We start from the raw sequence: 18,650 nt of genomic DNA on the forward strand, positions 1-18,650 counted from the left end.
AGTCTCTGGCAATTTTATAAATAATCATTCCGAATGAACACATTTTCACACTTTACGCACGATCATATTCATTTGAAACGATTACACTGCTTCAGTTCCATTTCAATCGCCCATCTGGCACAAAGTCTTTTCTCCCTCAGTTTGAAAAAGTTTCCCTTTTGCACCAGCAAAATATTCCACTGTCAAAAAACTCAATCTCCGCGAAAAAAAACAGGTGATTAACACTATTTTCTCTATTTCCTAATCATATATTTTTGAATACTTCTAATGCTCGAAATTTCATAAATCACCAAAATTCTCTAACAACTTCCAGATGTTCATTAAATCGATCTAATTATAGATTGTCGTTTCCTTCAATCCATTAAAGAACAGCCCAGAAAAATGTCTCAACACGTCGTGGTTACAAGAACATCTACAACACCCAATTCCTCATCAACTATAATCGCTGTCGCTCATTATTTAATGGTAGTACAATTGGTAAGCACTTAAATGTCACATAAGCACCTGAAGATCATACTGAAACACTAAATTGGATCTTCAGGTTCTCGGACTCTTTGTGTTGGGGATCTTTTGGTACTTCACCAACCAATACAAACTCGAAGCCCTCGTTACCCCAACAAGATTGCTCTTTTTCGCAATTCCTGTAGCTTTTGCTATAGGAAACTTCTGCTTCTTGTTCGCCAGCTTTCTCTCGTTCAACTCTGGTGGAGTGATTTTTCAAACAACTCATGTAAGGACCTTATTTATGCACTAAATATCATTTTTATAATCACCTTTCTTTTAATCAATAGGACTTGATTTATCACACCGTAGCTTTGGTGTCTTATTTATCTATCACTATTGCCTTTTTTGTGGAAGTTTTGCGCACTATTAGATCCTCAGATCCAATCTACAATGGATATTTGACGAGCTCCATTATTGGAATCATAGTTTCTGGTCTATATTTCATCTCTACGTTTTTAACGTTCAAATTCTGCCGTAATTTCTAAGTGTATTTGAAAAACATGTAAGAAAACATAATCATCAATGTAATATTTGAGTGTTCAATAAAGGAATTAATCGCGTAAGATTCACATCTCACTGTACCGAAGAGAGGTTGTATGGTTTTGCCAACAGATGTCGAATTGGATAGCATAGCGTAGAACCGTCATAAAATTATGTCTCGCTCATTCTCTACAATTGTCGACATTGTCAACAATCCCCCGAGGCGCGAGTGCGAAAACATTGTCGCATGTTTAACGACAAAAATAGATCATCAGAGATGAGTGAACCTCCGGAGGGAGAATTGAAATTGGGGGATTTTGTTTAGTATTTTTAGCGTGATCGTCAATGAGTCAACATTACTCCGTGAAATCTCGTCTGGATTCCTCTCAGTCAAGTCTCAGTGATCGTGATCGTGCAATGCCTCACACTGTGATAACTATGAGACCCGTGAGTCGTGAAACTCCCATCCGGACAGGAATTAAATTGTGCTACTGCCGGATGTTCCATTGTCTCCAACCGGGTTTCTTCACATCCAAATACGGACTCCTAAAGCTCTTTGAATGTCTCATTGGCATCTTCTGTCAGAGCCTCGTGTTCACCTTCGGTCTGGACAATGCAAAGAAAGGCTTCGGCTGGGATCCGTATTTTGCATTCCTCTCAGCCACTTCAGCATGCCTGCCCACAACTGCCCTCCTCCTCGTTTGCTATACCTTCAGCGTCAGCACCTTTAAGCTCGTACGATCATCGATCTTCGAGATAGTTTTCAACGTATTCTGCGCATTCTTCTACATAAGCGCCTCCGGAACCGTTGCCTATAAGGAGCAATTCTACCAGAACATCTCGAAATTTTTCACAGGACCCGGAGACTACACAAGCTTAACCACACTTTACGTGAGTTTGTCAACTCTTCATGCTGATCTTGCACTTTATTTCCCCATTTCTCTTCCTGTTTCAGTACATGGGCGGTCTCATGACCATCATTTACAGCTACGATGCATTTCTCGCATTCAGAAGTTACAACGGAAATTCATGATTACATTTGCCTGCATACAATCCATTCTAAATTCATGATCATTAAAATTATGTGAGATCATTCTCTCAATTATATGCATTTATTTATTATTACAAATTAAAAGAGTAATATCACAATTTATTACAAAAAGGTGGTGATATTATTGTACTATTGCATATTCTTTACGTCACCATACAAATTTCTAACAAAATGAAAACCATATTATATTGCATTTTTATAAGCATGTGGCACAGGGTATTTCAACACATCTGAATCTCATTACTGAAGGCAAAACTGTTTACAATTTTTAAATCAAATAAATCAACAGTTTTGTTTTGCAATCCATACAAATTTCTTATCAATCATTAAAGAATATTTCACCTTTTTCTCCAATAAAAGCATTATAACACAAACAAAAAAATTACTTGAATAACCCTGTTAACCGATGCATATTGAACTTGACCACGAAAATTTCTCTATGCAGAGTCGTTTTCACACCAACCAAGGGAAAAACCGTGCAATCACCGTGAAAAATAAGCCGTGAGAGAAAATTGCAAACAAGTGGACATTTATCGGCTGCGCGACAGCCTTTAACCGATCGCTCATTATTATTTGTACTTATTGTGCCACGATCACAGCCTAATTGTGGCTAAACTGTGTCATTTTCCGAGATCAATGAAACGCAATTGCATGTACTAAGTGCACCAGACAAACATATTCCCTCCCAATAATCAGTTCAATAGTGATCTCTGACTAGTGTTCAAGTGATGACTCTACGCTTTTCGCCGCGCGCCAAAGCAGTCCTCTTTCATATAAATATGCATTGTTTGGCAATTGTGACCGGCATCCGGGCGATACCATGAAAATTGTCACTGGACAAACAAGATCATCCACAGCAAATTCAGTTCACATTATTCCTTACTCGCGTCGAGAGAATGTGAGTCTTTCACAAATGGGCGGGAAAAGCTAATTGTCGCCCCCACGCCTGAATTACGTGAAACCATAATATTAAACAGCCGTGCAGTTGAAAAGCTCATATTTGGCTTAGCAATTGACCAGCTAAGACGTAACTTTCACACAATTTTCTTGCGTCGCGCGTGATCGTCGTAGACATTTTCATTCGATATTTACCGTTGAATGAAGGCAGAGTTTAATCTTTTGGCAGAGACCAACTCTGAGTGTGGCTTTGTTCTAAATATAAACAGACTCTCTTCTATATAATCACTAACGAAAACATTGTTTATTTACCCCAAAGTGTATACAAACAGTGACAGAAATCGCATTAAAAATCTGATACTGTGAATATTGTTGGAAAATTCTTATACAATAACTGCATTTCTGGGAAGATAAAGACGCATTAAACAATCAAATAGTGTTAAAGGTCTCTTCATTGGAAAGATAACATAGAGTTTCCAATGCACTATTAATCTTCTCCGTATTGAAATCGACCTCAATTGTTTCATCAGACACAGAGTGAGAGAACAGGATCAACAATGGATTCAGCAGAAGGTAAGATCATTTGAATAAATTACAATTATCGAATTGCGCACTGAAGGAAGTCACCAATTGTATAAAATGCTGCTTCATACAGGCGAATTCAGTGTTCTGTCTTTGATTATGTTCACTTTGTACCCTTTCTCTATCGGATTCAAGACAGTCTGACGCGACAGAAAGAAATTATGAGAGATGCAATTACGACAACTATTAGCGCCAAAGTCTGCAACATTGACATATTTCCATCTGATTTTCCCGCGCCTTTCCTTCTCAGAACTTCATGGAGAAAATGTCCATTAAATGCTAAGACAATTTCCTTGAAAATCCTCTCTCGTCACACTATTTGAAAGACACAACTGCAATATTGCAGCAATATTCTTGCACGCCTTCATGAGCACAATTTTTCATCATTTCCCATTTCAAATTGTAACTTCTGAGACGCCATGAACAATGTATTCTTTGCATTGAGCGGAAAGAAAAGGCCAGATTGATGGTGAAAATCGATTATTTCACAAAGTACACTTCACATAAAATTTATACACACACTAAACTTTATTCAACACCATTGCCACAACATGTAAATCCGTTTTCACATTTATTTGCAAGAAAAAAAGTAAAAAGCCTTTCAGAAAATTGACGAGAGCTCGCAGATTGAATAATTACTTTTATTTCATGTGATAAGGCAAACATCACTTATGTAAAATCTTCATACATTTCAAATATAGTTTTTAGAACAAGTTTAAGCATCTTTCAAAGTACACATCAAAGACAATTCAGATATGCATTGGTCAAGATTACTTTTAGAACTGGCGCGAGAAATAAATTCACCTTCTGATTCTCTGTCCCATTGAATAATTTCTTTATTCGAATCGCCAGGTTCGAAAATAATTCGCTTAAGCTTAGGCATTTTTAGCTTTCCTTCAAATACCAATCCCCTGCAAATGAAAAAAATCAAGTGATCTTCAAATGTAGCATAATTCATATCAAATTCCAATAACTTACGAGGGCGACAAAAATCGCGAGTGAGGCGTATTCTTATAACTGATAATCAAAGTCTCCAATTTTGAAGATGAATGCATGATTGGTTTTACTCTGCCACGCTGGACATCCTCATCATAAATTAAATCCATCCGGACTGCAATTATGGCTGTCAAGCTTTGCACCTTCTTGATGAATTCATTCACTACAATAAATGGTGTCATGGTAATCCGAGAAATGTTCAGAATTTTCAGATCATGACTATGAGCAGAGATTGCTTCTAAGAAGTCCTTTGATAATATCGTGTCTGTCATCCATAGACGTTCGAGCTTTCTCAGTTGAAATTTAAAAGGCCCTTTCGGACCAATCTTGCTAAAGCTCAAGTCCAATTCCTCGAGAAGAGGATTATTCTCGAGAATCTCAATGAAATATCCCAGTAGGTAGTCATTCTTCTTCGTTGTAAATCTCTTGAGAGACCGACAGTGTTTCCCAATGAGGTACGTAAATGTGTCAGAACAAGGACCTTGAAGAAGCCTCAAATTCAGATTTTCCATTTGCCGAAGCATTTTCTCCGCAAGCACACAAAATTGACCATCACACCTCCACACATTGTAGATATCATGGACTGTAAGGTATTTCGCGATACACCCAGCCACAATATCTTCGACTGGCAAGTCAAAAAGAGTCAGCATTTTATGAACTTCACTTGATTTTCACCAAAAACTCCCTAAATTTGTCTGCTTCGCTCAGAGGCTCAGAATAGACTGAGGGGAACGAACAAAAAGGAAACGAGAAAAAGGGATCGGTTGCCAGCTGGCGAAAAAGCAGGTAAAAATTTGTCCCTCTTGAAATTCTCCAGTCTACAAATGCAAGTTTCATACAAAATATAATAGTTGTGAGGGAAACCATCCATTGGATGTGGGCTGTCATAGAAAACGAATAAAAAAAATCAAATCGCAAGATCCGTAAGATCATAAATCGAAGGATTTTCTACTCTTCTAATAAAATATATTACCTACTCCGCATAAAAGATAAGAATAAACGTAAATACCCAAAATTGATAATTTTAGTAGTAAAAAGGGTACAACATTTCATTTATTTCAAGGCAATATTTTTGAAACACGCTGTATTTTTTGCAAAACAATTCCAAGTACTTCAAAGTCAATCTAATCGTACAAATAGAGAGATTAATCAGAACCATGCGAACAAATATTTGATATCATGACTGCAAAATCTCTTGCAGGCATAGCCAGAGTGTCTTCCGATGGAGAAGCTCACGAAATTCTCACCATTGTGGCAATATCATCTGGCGTCCTAGTCGCCGTAGTTATTCTGATCGCCCTGCGAGTCAATCTGCGAGCGTCTAGGAAAGTAACTCACAGTGAAAAACGCCGCTTCTCCTTATTCAGCGTGCGGAGATCCGTGGATATCAGCGCAAAGCCCGAAATCTACACAATCGATGCCAGAGACGCAAAGATCACAATAGAGAACGACAAATATCTCTACATTCCCGGCATTACGACGCTCTCCATCTAGACGTTGAGAGATTTGTGGTCCAACCGGAAAGACTGATCTTTTGTACAATTCATGAGAGAGCTTTTTTCATGACAAAAATTCATTGCATAACAAAAAGATTAATGGTATAAAAAAGTGCTCCCAAATAAATGCCCATGGCTGAAGAAAGTGCTTTAATTCCTGTCTAGGTGTTCAGGCGAGGCCAATCTCCCCGATCAGGCTGGTCACCTTCTCCACATATTGCTTCATAGCGTCATCCGTACCGAGTCCTGGGTGAAAATGCAAGTTAATGCGAGACTTTAGAGAGGTTCAGGGGAAAATATGACAGAAAATCACCTTTTTTGCCATTCCAGGCATCCCATTTCGCCTTCCCCTTAAAATCCAGCATCCCCGGCTTGCCTAATAAGAGAAGATCATCAGTTCTTGTTGGAGTCTTTTTAACAAGAAGGAATTCTTACTGGTATTGCAATCTCCGACCGTTGCTTGCTTGAATAGAGCGTAAAGTTCTAAGAGATCCTCATTTGAGGGCGAGGCCTTCAGCTTCTTCACATCCTCAGCGGCTTTATCAAAATCCTGTAAAACAATTCATTGATTTTCTCCATTATCTACTCTTCTTCACAGTCTGTCCAATGAAAACTCACCTCTTTAAGACCCATCTTTCTTCTCTAATGTCTGTAATTGTTCAAACAGAGGCACTTTCTTAACAAATTTTCTTTATGAAATACACACCAATAAACCCAAAAAGCTCTGAATGCAAACGACAATGCAATTATATAATAAAATTGTGTGCAAATGAGTGAAAAAATGTGTACATAAAATAAAGGGGACAAAAGGTCAAGAGCACACTCCAGAGTCAAAAGAGCGAGTGAGAAAAAATGACTGAACAAGTCCACACAAAAAGCACCAAATGGTGAGGAATTAACAGCAAATACTAGGTGGTTATCTGATACACCCAATGCTATGTGAAATTAATCGTGCAAGAGCGAAATGATAGTGATAAAATGCGATAATTTGGCATAGCGGTGAAAATTAAAGATGGAGAGTTGTCTTACCTTTTTTGTGCCGATTTGTCGCAAATATACTTCAATTCCTGACTGAACTTCAACTGCAATACCTTCAAGGCACTTTTATGCGTCGACTGATGGAAATTTATTGTTGAACTCCTTCGTAAATTGGTGTAAAATCAAGTGTGTAACACCCAATGAAATGCGGCACTTCTACACTCTGCAAGAACACGTTCGGCAAATGACGCATGACGTCGCGCATACGCCAAATAGCTCCTTATCAGAGACAGCGCCACCCCTGGAGAATGGCGCCTTTTTGTTCGATCACAAACCGTTAATCACATGGAGATTTTGGAAAATTTTCTGATACTCCTCAGTAGATCTTCCTTCGTCTTCCTGTGCACGTCGATTTGTTGAAATTATCCCCAGCGGCCAACAATGAGCAACTCACCAAAGAAGTTTCAGGAATGCACGTGGCTTAGCTTCCCTGGCTATGTTTGTAAGTATATTTGAGAGAATTTCTGACCAGGACAAGGAGTATGTATTTTTGTTGTTTGTTGGGGTTCTCGTACAGGAGGCGACAAGCGACCATTTTAAGAAGAAGAAGATGTATAGTTAAATTTGTGTTTCGCGGTGAAGTGAATTCGCGGGAATTTAAATTTAAACAATTCTTTTTTCACGGATTTTCATTATTTTATTCAAGTTGTGAATGTTTGTATTTTCTTTTGCTCCTGTGAAGCCGCCCACCCTTTTTTCCTATACATATTCGCCCTTCTCTCCTTCTCAATTAAGTGATTATTTTGGTAAATTATTTTGTTTCTAATTCTCTGCTTCACATAAGTATTTAAGACATCTTTTGAATATCTGCTGCAGTCCACATTTTCATTAATAAATTCACACGTGTCTTTAGAACATTTTTTTTTCACTTTAAAAGTGAGATGAAAATCGTGGAATCTTGGAAGTAAAATTCAACTTTCTCGCAAAAATTAATGAAATCCATATAGAGTTATTGAATATTATAAAAAAAATAACTTATCAATCGATTGATCTTCCACTGTCTCCTCATAATCCGAAATAATTTCGATTGTGTTGTCGAAGAGCATGTCTACTTCCGATTCTTTGTCACTTCCGGCTTCATCGCGGATCACATCATTCAGCTCTTCATCCTCGTCTCTCAAGACTGCAGTTCTCTCCTCAAACTCATCTCCATTACCGCAGGGCATGATCTTTGCGTAGGAATGATCCCTGTGAAATACGAGAGCACATTTAAGTCAATCAATTTACACATATTTCTATTCTGAAACTTACATAGAATTGCAATCTCTGGGTTGAGAGATTGGATGAGGTCCAGACTCGCCTCTGGATGAGCCCGGCTCAGCTCTGGAGATGTCCCAACTTTCGTCGGGAAAACTGAAAATTATTATAGATGAAATAATAAAAAAGAACAACCTGCATTGTATATAAATCATTACCTCCCTTCTTCAATCTCCTTCTGCACTTCCACTCTCCCTGCAGAGCTCGGGAAGTGGGGTGGAAATCGTCAGGCAGGAAGTGGTCAGAGCACACTCTGATGATCTTCTTCTCAATACCTGACGACTTCTTCAAGATTTTCCTCCACTTCCTCACCACCTTCTCACTCTCGTGGTGTGGGAGTTGGTGGAAGGAGACGTGGGGATTACATCCCTGGATATTCTCACAGCCAATTGCACTGCAATTCATTTTTCTTCAACTTTTGCACAGAAAATTGACAATTAGAACGTGCGAAATGAATGAACAGTTGGTTTATTGTGACTTCGCGCGAAAAGAAAGTCGCGATGAAAAATAGTATGATCAAAATAACGGCCGAATTTTTCGCTAAAACCTAACCTCAAATAGACGATGTCGCCTCCTGTACGAGAACCCCAACAAACAACAAAAATACATACTCCTTGACCAGGCAGTTCCTCATTCTGCATGACTTTTCTAGACGATCTCGTGGTGTCTGCAATGGATGTAGCTCTGAAGAAACTCTGTCTGAAAGATGTCCTTCAACATTTAGTGCATTTCTCAAAGGAGTACCCACTCTTATTCGTCGCGGCTCTGGCAGTTATCCTGACCACAACGTTTCCCATTACAATCTTCTTTCTCTTTGTCATGTGTTCAGTTGTCTTTGGCTTCACGGGACTCGTGATAGTTGAGGGTAAGTGCCACATGGAGAAAATCACCTTTCAGAAACGATTAAATTTTCCATGCACTTCCAGGCGCATTGATAACAACTGGATCTTTGGTGATTTGTGGCTTCATAGGCAGTATGATTGTGGTCCTCTTGTTTGCAGCCAGTTCCTTGGTGGCCGGATACTACGGACTGGCCTACATCACCAATTTCTTTTAGCTGCTACTTGAATGATTTGAGTAAATCCCTGTAATACCAGCAAGTTATGGTAGATTACACAGTTGTACTGGTAGAATTTAAACCCACCTCCCAATAAATCCAGGTTTATTTTGTAATTTTACTTTATTTTCCAATTCTTCACGACTCTAAAAGTTAATTTAATATTTTATCCTTCCATTATAATATTCATCTTGTATAATGCTCTAGGAGTTATCAAGAAATTCTATTATGACATCCATTCGATCAGTAGACCAGAAGAGTTGCGATTACTCTAAATGTTTTATTACTTTCCACTTCGTAGGGATACTGAGACAACAGATATCATGGGGGACAAAACAGAAGGGACTTTGGGGGAAGCAGGGATCATTTTATTACATAATTTAACGAAACACCTCCAGTCCAGCTGACTCCGCACGCGCCTCGAAATCCTCCGCCGTGAGCCACGCAAAACCACCAGAGAATTATAGAGACTTCTGCAGACGATGACTAATCGATAAAGCTCTGTTCTACACAAGCTTTCACTCGCTTCTCGTACTCCCGTCGATTCTCTTTGTAGAGCTGCGCTGCCATTGAGTTGGCCGGAGAATTTGGATTGGGATCACTAAGCAGTGACTGAAAAGACAAAATAAGAATCAATATTAGATGCATTCTTAATTGTCAACTAAAAGAATTTTAATGCACTTTCACAGAAGCCAATTCAAATTTCTCAACAAAGATAGTGTCCGAGATTAAACCCTCGTGTCTATCACTGGCTTTAGCTCCATTTCGAAGAAGATGCGATTCCCATGCAGGAAATGAACCACTTCCTTATCAATAAAGGGTTCGGCGGCACTTCAGATAAATCGATACCGTCGAGGTCAGCCGGCAGCCAAATTGATATCCAATTGGGGCCGCTGGACATTAACAATTCACAGACTTTCGAGGCCTTTCCTGGCCACAAGGCCGCCACGCGCCTCTGGACAAAGAGATCTGCGTGAGTCAGGGATAAAAATACGGATGAAATCACCTGTATTGAAGTGAGAATGGCCGACACGTCGTACGTCGGGCTCCATCTGTTCTGCAAGATGTCCAGGCAGATGCCCCCGTCGGCGTAGACATTTGGGTGGAACATTTTGGAGACAAAGCGTACAGTGGGCGGCTTGTTCGGGTACTCCTCTGTGAACTCTATCGTGAGCTTGAACGTGCCGTCTTCAAAGGGTGTGTCATGTGGTCCGAATATCACAGCATTCCAGATCATGATGTTGTTGTCCGTGGGCGCTCCGGACACTCCAGTCGGGGGATCTTCCTGGAGTCTGCAAGAGAGAGGCGTCCGGAGACCGCATTAGCAACACGTTCCACATGTCCCAAGAGAAGAGGCTTCGATGAGAGGTTCAAGCAGTCGAGAAGAAGTCAGGAAAATCGATCGGAGATTGGCAACAAAAACACCCTTGAAAACTTTTGCGGAAGCCATTTTGCGTGCTACTTTTTGACACTCTTCTACTTTCTTCTCGCCCACTTTTCTCTCCCATCCAGAGCACAGTTCTGCCACTTTCCACCTAGAACACACGGACGGATGTTCCAAAAGAACATGGGCGTCGAACTTGAACGTGAAAACCTCGGGAAATGTGGGAAATTTCACCTTTTAAAATCTCTCATGAGTCGTCGACGGGCTGGAGTTGACATCGCTACCGTGGATTTTTCAGAGCCTCACTATCACACTTTGTAGTACTTTTTCGCCCAGACCAACACGCACAGAATGTCCCAGGATATCTCAAGATTCACCTCCGCCTACTGAAATCAGTCACACTCTAAGATTTTCACGGAATTTCCGCAACTTTCACACACAATCAGCCACTTTTTCCTGCCTCCCCAGTTAGTATTGCCCGATGAACGTTCAAAAATGGACTGCCAGGCGTGAATTTCGAAAATCAACCCGGCTGAAATTATTCTCTTAGCCTCGCTCAGCCCTCATATTACATTGAAAATGACTGATGGTTATCAGGAAACTAAATTTCCTGATGAATCAAACAATCCCCATCATTGATGAAAATCGTGGATGCAGTGAATTAGAAGATTCACTAATGATTAGAAGATTTTGAGAATCCACTTTCACTGTGTGAGATGAAATTCCTGAAAGGTTCATAAATCATGTTTTATTTAGCGTAGAATCACAAATTGTAAGCCCATTCCAAGAAAGTGCACAACATCTTGGTTAATATCCAACTATGGGGAGCAAAATGTGCTGGAAAAATTTATTGCCGTAGAATCAGATAGCGCGCGCAATCAAAATTCGGAATTATCGAAATCACTCAGCGCTCGCAGCGCGTGAGCGGCTCGCTCTATAAGCAGTCTCAGTTGCAGCCATTGTAATTGATTGTTGTGCTTTTTTGCTGTGAGTGTGAAAATAAATCAACTTCTCTGCACATCTCCTGCATAATTTCCACACCAATTGGTCAACGGTAAGTGCTTTGGGGTTGTGTGAAGTGATTTCCGATGGAGAATGCTAAGCTGAGGGGATATTTTGTGGGGAAAATGGGGCGAAATGTCGGGGTGTGTCGGGAGGCTGCGAGTCTATTGGAGAGCCCGGAGCCACACATTCAAAATGGCTGGTCCTCTCAGTGAGGCGAGATAAGGAATTTTCTCGCGACAGTTTTTCACCTCTAGAAATTGATAGAGCTTGTTGGATGCAGAGTGAAAATATTCTCGAGGTTTCGGGGTGAGGGTGAGATGGGTTTGAGGGACTCTCGCATGCATGAGAGGGTGTCTAGAAGGAGGCAAGAAGGCATAAGACTCCCTCCGGGCGGTGAAGAGAGTCAAACAAATAAACAAAAATAAATTATACTCCTCAACTTCTGGTCCAACTCCGCCGTTTTATTCCAAATTGGATCATCTATCTGGCCGGCATTCAGCGCGTCGGGGCGCAAGACAAAGGCGATGTGTGGAAAAAGTCGATAGATACCTATTTAATCAAAATAAACAGTGATTCCGTGGGGCGCTTCTTTGATCTCTACTAACTGTGTTTTGCTTACCAATTAATCTGTTTATTTCTTCTCTTTTAGGTGTGAAATCTTCGCCGTACCATGAGCTATCAGCAGCACAATCGAACGAGTAAGTATGTGGCTCCGCATTAGCGAGACAATTCTCAGAAACTTTCAATGAATCATTGGAAAGAGTGACTCAAAGAAGTGGTAGAAAAACTATGTCGCGCTTCCAAAGAGCACATCAAACGGCAGAGAATCCTTTTTGTCACTTTCCCGGGATTTTCATTTTCCTGTGAGACTCGCGCCACCCACTTTGGGTGGATATTCGTAGAGTGGGCTTAGATTCACGCGTCGCCTTTTGAGAGATGAATTTTCATGCAGATTTTCTCTTTCCCATGCATTTAAATACTACTTCTTTGACTCGCAATCTCGCTCTTTTTCCCATTTCGTCTCTTTTTGCGCTGGGAAAAAATCGCGTTCAACAAATAAATCACACACTTTCCGAGATTTTTGTAGCCCAAATCTCTTTTTCATATATTTAGAAGCTAAACTCTGAAAGATAATATCAGTGATGCAAATAAGAGGATAAAGAAATGTATTGAAATATTAAGTTTATCCAACGAGTTCATAGCCTTATATCTCAGATGATTGTGTGGGTGGGATAGAAAATACATATTGAAGAACATCGTCATGAGCTTCATTAGTGCATGTGAGGAAAGCGAGAAAAGTAGAAAAAAAGAGACGAACGAGTGTGATTCGCTCAAAAGGGGTGGAAAATCAACCCCTTTTGAAACTCTGTGTGAAAACTCCTCTTGCAATCAGAATCGCCTTTCAGCTTTTCGCCAAAGCACGCGCGCCCAACCATCGCTCAGAAAAGAGAGATGCCGGGGATTTTCGTTGAGGAGTTATGTATTGATTTTTCTGGGTTTAAATTCTCTCTCATTTTTTTGCCATACACACAATACTTGTGACCATTTAATTGCAATTCCTGAGAGCCATCGAGAACATTGAAATTCCTCCTCTTTGCGAGTGAGACGCTGATGTTTTCGCTTCGCCGGAGTGCATAAAGTGTCTGAAACATTCATAGAGCTTTCACCCATTCTGTTTTGACGAGTCTTTTGCCAAGGATTTTCAATCAATAGCGTGGAGGGTGGATTTAGCTTAATAATCGGGGCGTCTCCGTTTGACTACCTTCAAATTTTCAGTAATTAGAGGGAAATTTTAAAGAATAGGGTAGAGAATGTCAATTAAGATTGTGAATGATTAATCAGACTTGATATAGAATTGACAAGTGCTTCGCTATATAGATTCAAGCACTATTTGAACATTAGACGGTCGTTAGACTATGTTTTACTTGACGAAATTAGAGGGATATTCGGCTCGTGCACTTCATTCAAATTCTGTGGCAAGAGTTTCTTTTTGCAAATTCACACTTGAAACAATTTTGCTGTAATTCTTGGGTTTCCTCATTGCAATTTTTTTTTAATCTAATAAGTTGTCTTCGTAATTCTTCTGTCTGTGTCTCAAGTCTTTAAATTTTGTTATTTATACTATTTTGTTTTAGCCTTTTTCTCAAATCTTTGTGTTTTTCTCTTTGCAGTGTCGCATAACCAATACAATCCGCCGGACTTGCCGATGGCGTCAGCCAAAGAGCAGACGTTGATGTGGCAGCAGAACTCGTACATGGCCGATTCTGGCATCCACTCGGGTGCCGTGACGCAAGTCCCATCGCTCAGTGGCAAGGAAGATGACGAGATGGATGGGGATCCGCTGATGTTTGATCTGGATCAGGGTTTCACGCAGAACTTCACCCAAGATCAGGTGGATGACATCAATCAACAGTTGAGTCAGACGCGATCACAACGGGTGCGAGCTGCCATGTTTCCGGAAACTCTGGAGGAAGGCATTGAGATTCCATCGACACAGTTTGATCCGCAACAGCCGACGGCGGTACAGCGCTTGTCCGAACCATCGCAGATGTTGAAACACGCCGTGGTGAACTTGATTAACTATCAAGATGACGCCGATCTGGCCACCAGAGCCATTCCGGAGTTGATCAAGTTGCTCAACGATGAGGATCAGGTGGTGGTGAGTCAGGCGGCAATGATGGTACATCAGTTGTCAAAGAAGGAAGCCTCCAGGCATGCCATCATGAATAGCCCGCAAATGGTGGCGGCTCTCGTGCGTGCCATTTCTAACAGCAACGACTTGGAGACAACTAAAGGTACGTGGGTGGTGTGCGTATCATTTTGGGGGATTAGCTAAAAGGGATTTGACTTATCCGTGTATTTAGTAAGGGTCCCTTTGAGGTAAGATTGGGGATGGTTTCTATACAAAGATTGTACTAATTGGTATTGTTTCCTTTATCGCGAAGGCGCCGTGGGGACGCTGCACAATTTGTCCCATCATCGCCAGGGTCTATTGGCCATATTCAAGAGTGGTGGAATTCCGGCACTGGTGAAATTGCTCTCATCCCCCGTTGAATCTGTGCTCTTCTATGCGATTACGACACTCCACAATTTGTTGCTGCATCAGGACGGTTCCAAAATGGCAGTGAGACTTGCAGGTGGACTGCAGAAGATGGTAGCGCTCTTGCAGCGCAACAATGTCAAATTTTTGGCGATCGTCACTGACTGTCTGCAAATTTTGGCGTACGGTAATCAAGAGAGCAAACTCATCATTCTGGCCTCCACGGGTCCCATTGAATTGGTGCGCATTATGCGCTCGTATGATTATGAGAAGCTGTTGTGGACAACATCACGCGTGCTCAAAGTGTTGTCCGTTTGCTCGAGCAATAAGCCAGCAATTGTTGATGCTGGCGGAATGCAGGCACTGGCGATGCATCTGGGCAATCCGTCGCAGCGTCTCGTGCAGAACTGCCTCTGGACGCTGAGAAATCTGTCGGATGCCGCAACAAAGGTGGATGGACTGGATGGACTGCTGCAGTCACTGGTGCAGGTATTGGCGTCCACAGATGTGAATGTGGTAACATGCGCCGCTGGCATCTTGTCCAATTTGACGTGCAACAACCAGAGGAACAAGATCACGGTGTGTCAAGTGGGCGGAGTGGACGCTTTGGTACGCACAATCTTCAATGCTGGTGACCGAGAGGAGATCACAGAGCCGGCCGTTTGTGCTCTGCGTCATCTCACATCGCGCCATGTGGAGAGCGAGGCGGCCCAGAATGCTGTGCGCATCAATCATGGGCTTCCTATTATTGTGAAGCTCCTTCATCCGCCCAGTCGCTGGCCACTCATCAAGGCGGTGATCGGGCTGATTAGGAATCTCGCGCTCTGCTCAGCCAATCATGCTCCGCTGAGGGAGCACGGCGCCATTCATCACCTTGTTAGGCTTCTCATGAGAGCCTTCCAGGATACACAGAGGGTGAGTCTCTCAATCTCATGATTCTGAGCCACGGTGTTTGATGAAATTGTGTGTATTTATTTATTTTTTTTTTTTTTGACAGCAACGAAACTCAGTGGCCAGCACAGGGTCACAGCAGCCGGGCGCTTATGCCGATGGCGTCCGGATGGAGGAGATTGTAGAGGGAACTGTCGGGGCGCTGCACATTCTCGCCAGAGAGTCCCATAATCGCGCCCTTATTCGCCAACAGGCCGTCATTCCCATCTTTGTGCAACTCCTTTTCAACGAGATTGAGAATATTCAGGTGAGATTTATTCATTAATTGATGAGATTTGTGTCGAACGTTAAATGAATTTCCTGAAGTTTAAAATTGATTATGAAATATGTGAACTTATGCAATAATACAATGTTCTTTGTGGTTATTTTGCAGCGTGTTGCTGCTGGAGTTCTCTGCGAACTGGCAGCCGACAAGGAGGGTGCCGAGATGATAGAACAGGAGGGCGCCACAGCGCCCCTTACTGAGCTCCTTCATTCGCGCAATGAAGGTGTGGCCACATATGCGGCCGCTGTGCTCTTCCGCATGAGTGAGGACAAGCCTCAAGACTACAAGAAGCGTCTCTCCATGGAGCTGACAAATTCGCTCCTGCGAGATGAGAACAATATGTGGAACAATGCCGAACTAGGCATGGGACCGGATTTGCAGGTGAGTGAATGAATCTGATTTTTGTGATTGTATATTGATGTTGAGACTGTGTGTAAAAAAAATTGTGAAAGATTGTGTGCCCAGAGGGGAATGACATGTCCTTTAGTTTGTTTTTCTTCTCTCTTATTACACAAAAACAAAAATGTTGGGTAGAAATGAAAAATTAGAATGGATTTATTTAATTGGTGAAATTTGAGATAAATTGACTGGATTTTCTTTCTTTCTGTTTTTTGGTTGTGTTCCACTTTTGGTTCCTTGTCAATTCCGCCTCAATATAGGACATGCTGGGTCCCGATCAAGCCTATGAAGGCCTCTATGGACAGGGTCCTCCGAGTGTTCACAGTTCTCACGGTGGACGAGCTTATCAGCAAGGTGAGTAGTTGCAAATCAATGGCATAGCGTGCCAAAAAAATATTGCTGTACTACTAATATCCATATAAAAAGGTGATTTTTGAACAGGCATTGTTTGACAGTTGACTGACATTTATTGATAAGAGGTGATTGGATTAAAAAAAAAAAAACAATTCTCTTCTCTCTTCTTTATCGTTCTAGCTAAGCCAGCCTAACATATATCATCACTAAAAAGTAAAAAAGAATAAAGCAAAAAGTTCACCGGCAAAATAACTCATTGCAAATTCAAAAAAAAACTTGAGTCATCCTATCTTTAATCTCTGTTTAACCCATCTTCATTTCTTCTCAACTCATGCGAGCAAAGATACATTAAGGGTTTTCCTAGGTGAATAACCTGTGTATGTTAAGAGAACAAAGTAATAATATTTCTTTTGTTATCATTTTTCTTTTATTATTATTCTTTAGTTCTGAGTGTTTAATGGATTTATATTGAGTTTTTTGCTTTACTTCTTTACCCTGCATGGCTCCTATTTTTTTTTAGCAGATTTAGCTAAACTTTGACTGACTATGTGTCTAGATTGCTGACTTGTTTCGTTTGCTTGCAGGCTACGACACTCTCCCGATAGATTCGATGCAGGGACTGGAGATTGGTGGCGGGATTGGGCCTCCGGGCGCCAATCCGACGTCGCCCTACTGCATGGACATGGACGTGGGTGAGATGGGGGCGGGAGAGCTGTCCTTTGAGCACCTTGAAGCTATGCCATCGCCGCCACAGGCCGCCGACAACCAGGCCGCCGCCTGGTATGACACGGATCTGTGAAAAAGGTGCAAAAATGTCCCATCTTTCGACAATTATTTTATTCCCTCGATACATTATACACACATTTACACATTTTTTATACATCTTTTTTGTTAGACGATAAGACGAGAGATTTTTTAGCAATTTCTCATTTTATATTTTTCGAAACAACAATGATTGAGCAATTGGATAAATGTCCGTAATTGAAAGGGTATTTTTTCGCTATTTAAGTTTGATGAGAAGATTTTATAGTGGGAGGTGAAGTTATATAAAAAAAAAATAATGGAAAATAACAGGGTGAACTACAAGAGTAAAAGAAATTTTTAAAAATTGAATTAATACATGAACAATTATAACTGACGAATGAATTTGTAGGCGAGAAGCAGTAAATCCGCACTGAATTCATTTCATTTAACTTTACAGAATTACAGTATTGCTCTACAATGTAAGTGTTTGTAGGATTAAGTACCTAAATATAAGTGGAAAATATAGCTGAAAAAATACATTGTAGACCCATCATGAAGTTTAAATGTTGGTATAGTGAAACTTTCAATCTACTTACAAGAGATGAATTTCTACGGTAAGATGAGAAATGTAGCTGAGAGAAACAGGATCTTTAGCAACTAAACTATAAGGATTGTTCACATGTCGCCGTTGAGCGTCGAGCGTAAGAATTTCCCATTTTGGCCAAATGAGCGCAAGGATAAACTAATATAATGTGAGTGTTTTTGGCACATTTAAAGTAAAATACAAAAGTATGCAGACGATGAATTAGTTAATGAAATAGACGGATAATCTTTTTCTTTACAAAAAAAAATACCCTATTAAATTATTTCTAAGGACATTTCTTAAGAGATAGACTTTAGTTGGACGCGCATGCGTGCACAAATCAAACCATCTTGTAATGATTCAGTGAGAAAATTCTCGATTTAAGCAGCACAATTTTAATAAATATTATATAAAGAGTAATTATGACTTTTTACTGCTTCGTGAGTTGAGATCCGGCAAAAATTCAATTAGTTAAGCATATAGTATGGTGAGTATCTTATTTTGTATTCAATACTTACGTTGTTGGTATATTCGAAGATCAAACACCTTCAAAACTTTGCAGTGAAA

The 18,650-nt window shown here is 40.7% G+C and overlaps 8 protein-coding genes across 12 annotated transcripts; 5 read left to right on the plus strand and 3 right to left on the minus strand.

Annotated features, from left to right (window-relative positions):
- Positions 1-33: 33 nt before the first annotated feature.
- Positions 34-1,085, plus strand: LOC132262679 (uncharacterized). Of its 2 annotated transcripts, none has more exons than XM_059762016.1 (4): positions 34-214; positions 341-477; positions 542-730; positions 792-1,085. In XM_059762016.1, the coding sequence occupies exons 1-4, from the start codon at positions 34-36 to the stop codon at positions 987-989; spliced, it is 705 nt and encodes a 234-aa protein (XP_059617999.1). In that variant the 3' UTR covers positions 990-1,085. The 2 variants fall into 2 exon arrangements, with proteins under 2 accessions (XP_059617999.1, XP_059618000.1); XM_059762017.1 differs by having other exon boundaries at positions 368-477.
- Positions 1,086-1,329: 244 nt separating this feature from the next.
- LOC132263405 (protein singles bar) lies at positions 1,330-2,243 on the plus strand. Its single transcript, XM_059763150.1, has 2 exons — positions 1,330-1,875; positions 1,940-2,243. The coding sequence occupies exons 1-2, from the start codon at positions 1,330-1,332 to the stop codon at positions 2,015-2,017; spliced, it is 624 nt and encodes a 207-aa protein (XP_059619133.1). The 3' UTR covers positions 2,018-2,243.
- A 362-nt stretch (positions 2,244-2,605) lies between these two features.
- Positions 2,606-6,242, plus strand: LOC132261834 (uncharacterized). The gene is made up of 2 exons (XM_059760834.1): positions 2,606-3,505; positions 5,712-6,242. Exons 1-2 carry the CDS (start codon positions 3,490-3,492, stop codon positions 6,002-6,004), a joined length of 309 nt encoding a protein of 102 aa, XP_059616817.1. The 5' UTR covers positions 2,606-3,489; the 3' UTR covers positions 6,005-6,242.
- Positions 4,054-5,688, minus strand: LOC132261831 (uncharacterized). Its single transcript, XM_059760831.1, has 2 exons — positions 4,493-5,688; positions 4,054-4,425 (listed from the first exon to the last, which is right to left on the minus strand). Exons 1-2 carry the CDS (start codon positions 5,158-5,160, stop codon positions 4,230-4,232), a joined length of 864 nt encoding a protein of 287 aa, XP_059616814.1. The 5' UTR covers positions 5,161-5,688; the 3' UTR covers positions 4,054-4,229.
- Positions 6,043-7,213, minus strand: LOC132261835 (putative acyl-CoA-binding protein). Its single transcript, XM_059760835.1, has 5 exons — positions 7,036-7,213; positions 6,625-6,655; positions 6,442-6,556; positions 6,320-6,382; positions 6,043-6,252 (listed from the first exon to the last, which is right to left on the minus strand). Exons 2-5 carry the CDS (start codon positions 6,637-6,639, stop codon positions 6,176-6,178), a joined length of 270 nt encoding a protein of 89 aa, XP_059616818.1. The 5' UTR covers positions 6,640-6,655; positions 7,036-7,213; the 3' UTR covers positions 6,043-6,175.
- A 106-nt stretch (positions 7,214-7,319) lies between these two features.
- LOC132261833 (uncharacterized) lies at positions 7,320-9,474 on the plus strand. The gene is made up of 3 exons (XM_059760833.1): positions 7,320-7,486; positions 8,954-9,166; positions 9,228-9,474. The coding sequence occupies exons 1-3, from the start codon at positions 7,426-7,428 to the stop codon at positions 9,356-9,358; spliced, it is 405 nt and encodes a 134-aa protein (XP_059616816.1). The 5' UTR covers positions 7,320-7,425; the 3' UTR covers positions 9,359-9,474.
- On the minus strand, positions 9,463-11,254 carry LOC132261832 (ubiquitin-conjugating enzyme E2-17 kDa). The gene is made up of 3 exons (XM_059760832.1): positions 10,977-11,254; positions 10,365-10,650; positions 9,463-9,970 (listed from the first exon to the last, which is right to left on the minus strand). Exons 1-3 carry the CDS (start codon positions 11,018-11,020, stop codon positions 9,845-9,847), a joined length of 456 nt encoding a protein of 151 aa, XP_059616815.1. The 5' UTR covers positions 11,021-11,254; the 3' UTR covers positions 9,463-9,844.
- A 428-nt stretch (positions 11,255-11,682) lies between these two features.
- On the plus strand, positions 11,683-18,503 carry LOC132262048 (armadillo segment polarity protein). Of its 4 annotated transcripts, XR_009468442.1 has the most exons (9): positions 11,683-11,796; positions 12,397-12,445; positions 13,919-14,542; positions 14,693-15,702; positions 15,785-15,985; positions 16,112-16,384; positions 16,663-16,756; positions 16,937-17,120; positions 17,341-17,453. XR_009468442.1 is itself a non-coding variant. In XM_059761171.1 (8 exons), exons 2-8 carry the CDS (start codon positions 12,418-12,420, stop codon positions 17,553-17,555), a joined length of 2,445 nt encoding a protein of 814 aa, XP_059617154.1. In that variant the 5' UTR covers positions 11,683-11,796; positions 12,397-12,417; the 3' UTR covers positions 17,556-18,503. The 4 variants fall into 4 exon arrangements, 2 of the variants coding, with proteins under 2 accessions (XP_059617154.1, XP_059617155.1); XR_009468443.1 differs by lacking the exon at positions 16,663-16,756; XM_059761171.1 differs by lacking the exon at positions 16,937-17,120 and having other exon boundaries at positions 17,341-18,503.
- The last annotated feature ends 147 nt before the right edge of the window (positions 18,504-18,650 follow it).

The sequence above is a fragment of the Phlebotomus argentipes genome, unplaced genomic scaffold (assembly GCF_947086385.1).
Source record: "Phlebotomus argentipes unplaced genomic scaffold, Phlebotomus argentipes genome assembly contig_15, whole genome shotgun sequence".
Taxonomy (NCBI): domain Eukaryota; kingdom Metazoa; phylum Arthropoda; class Insecta; order Diptera; family Psychodidae; genus Phlebotomus; species Phlebotomus argentipes.

Bases quoted from the DNA above. Each gene is read 5' to 3' on its own strand.
- LOC132261832 (XM_059760832.1), bottom strand. From the start codon at position 11,020: ATGTCAACTCCAGCCCGTCGACGACTCATGAGAGATTTTAAAAG. The intron at 10,651-10,976 runs GTGAAATTTCCC...TCTCTCTTGCAG, and splicing joins CTCATGAGAGATTTTAAAAG to ACTCCAGGAAGATCCCCCGA. The intron at 9,971-10,364 runs GTGATTTCATCC...TTGTCTTTTCAG, and splicing joins CCATTCTCACTTCAATACAG to TCACTGCTTAGTGATCCCAA.
- LOC132262048 (XM_059761171.1), top strand. From the start codon at position 12,418: ATGAGCTATCAGCAGCACAATCGAACGA. The intron at 12,446-13,918 runs GTAAGTATGTGG...TTCTCTTTGCAG, and splicing joins TCAGCAGCACAATCGAACGA to TGTCGCATAACCAATACAAT. The intron at 16,757-17,340 runs GTGAGTAGTTGC...GTTTGCTTGCAG, and splicing joins TGGACGAGCTTATCAGCAAG to GCTACGACACTCTCCCGATA.
- LOC132261833 (XM_059760833.1), top strand. From the start codon at position 7,426: ATGAGCAACTCACCAAAGAAGTTTCAGGAATGCACGTGGCTTAGCTTC. The intron at 7,487-8,953 runs GTAAGTATATTT...TGACTTTTCTAG, and splicing joins TAGCTTCCCTGGCTATGTTT to ACGATCTCGTGGTGTCTGCA. The intron at 9,167-9,227 runs GTAAGTGCCACA...ATGCACTTCCAG, and splicing joins GGGACTCGTGATAGTTGAGG to GCGCATTGATAACAACTGGA.
- LOC132261835 (XM_059760835.1), bottom strand. The intron at 6,383-6,441 runs GTAAGAATTCCT...TTCTCTTATTAG, and splicing joins GGTCGGAGATTGCAATACCA to GCAAGCCGGGGATGCTGGAT. The intron at 6,253-6,319 runs GTGATTTTCTGT...ATTTTCACCCAG, and splicing joins TGCCTGGAATGGCAAAAAAG to GACTCGGTACGGATGACGCT.
- LOC132262679 (XM_059762016.1), top strand. From the start codon at position 34: ATGAACACATTTTCACACTTTACGCACGATCATATTCATTTGAAACGA. The intron at 215-340 runs GTGATTAACACT...ATCTAATTATAG, and splicing joins ATCTCCGCGAAAAAAAACAG to ATTGTCGTTTCCTTCAATCC. The intron at 731-791 runs GTAAGGACCTTA...TTTAATCAATAG, and splicing joins TGATTTTTCAAACAACTCAT to GACTTGATTTATCACACCGT.
- LOC132263405 (XM_059763150.1), top strand. From the start codon at position 1,330: ATGAGTCAACATTACTCCGTGAAATCTCGTCTGGATTCCTCTCAGTCA. The intron at 1,876-1,939 runs GTGAGTTTGTCA...TTCCTGTTTCAG, and splicing joins CAAGCTTAACCACACTTTAC to TACATGGGCGGTCTCATGAC.
- LOC132261831 (XM_059760831.1), bottom strand. From the start codon at position 5,160: ATGCTGACTCTTTTTGACTTGCCAGTCGAAGATATTGTGGCTGGGTGT. The intron at 4,426-4,492 runs GTAAGTTATTGG...TTTCATTTGCAG, and splicing joins TCGCGATTTTTGTCGCCCTC to GGGATTGGTATTTGAAGGAA.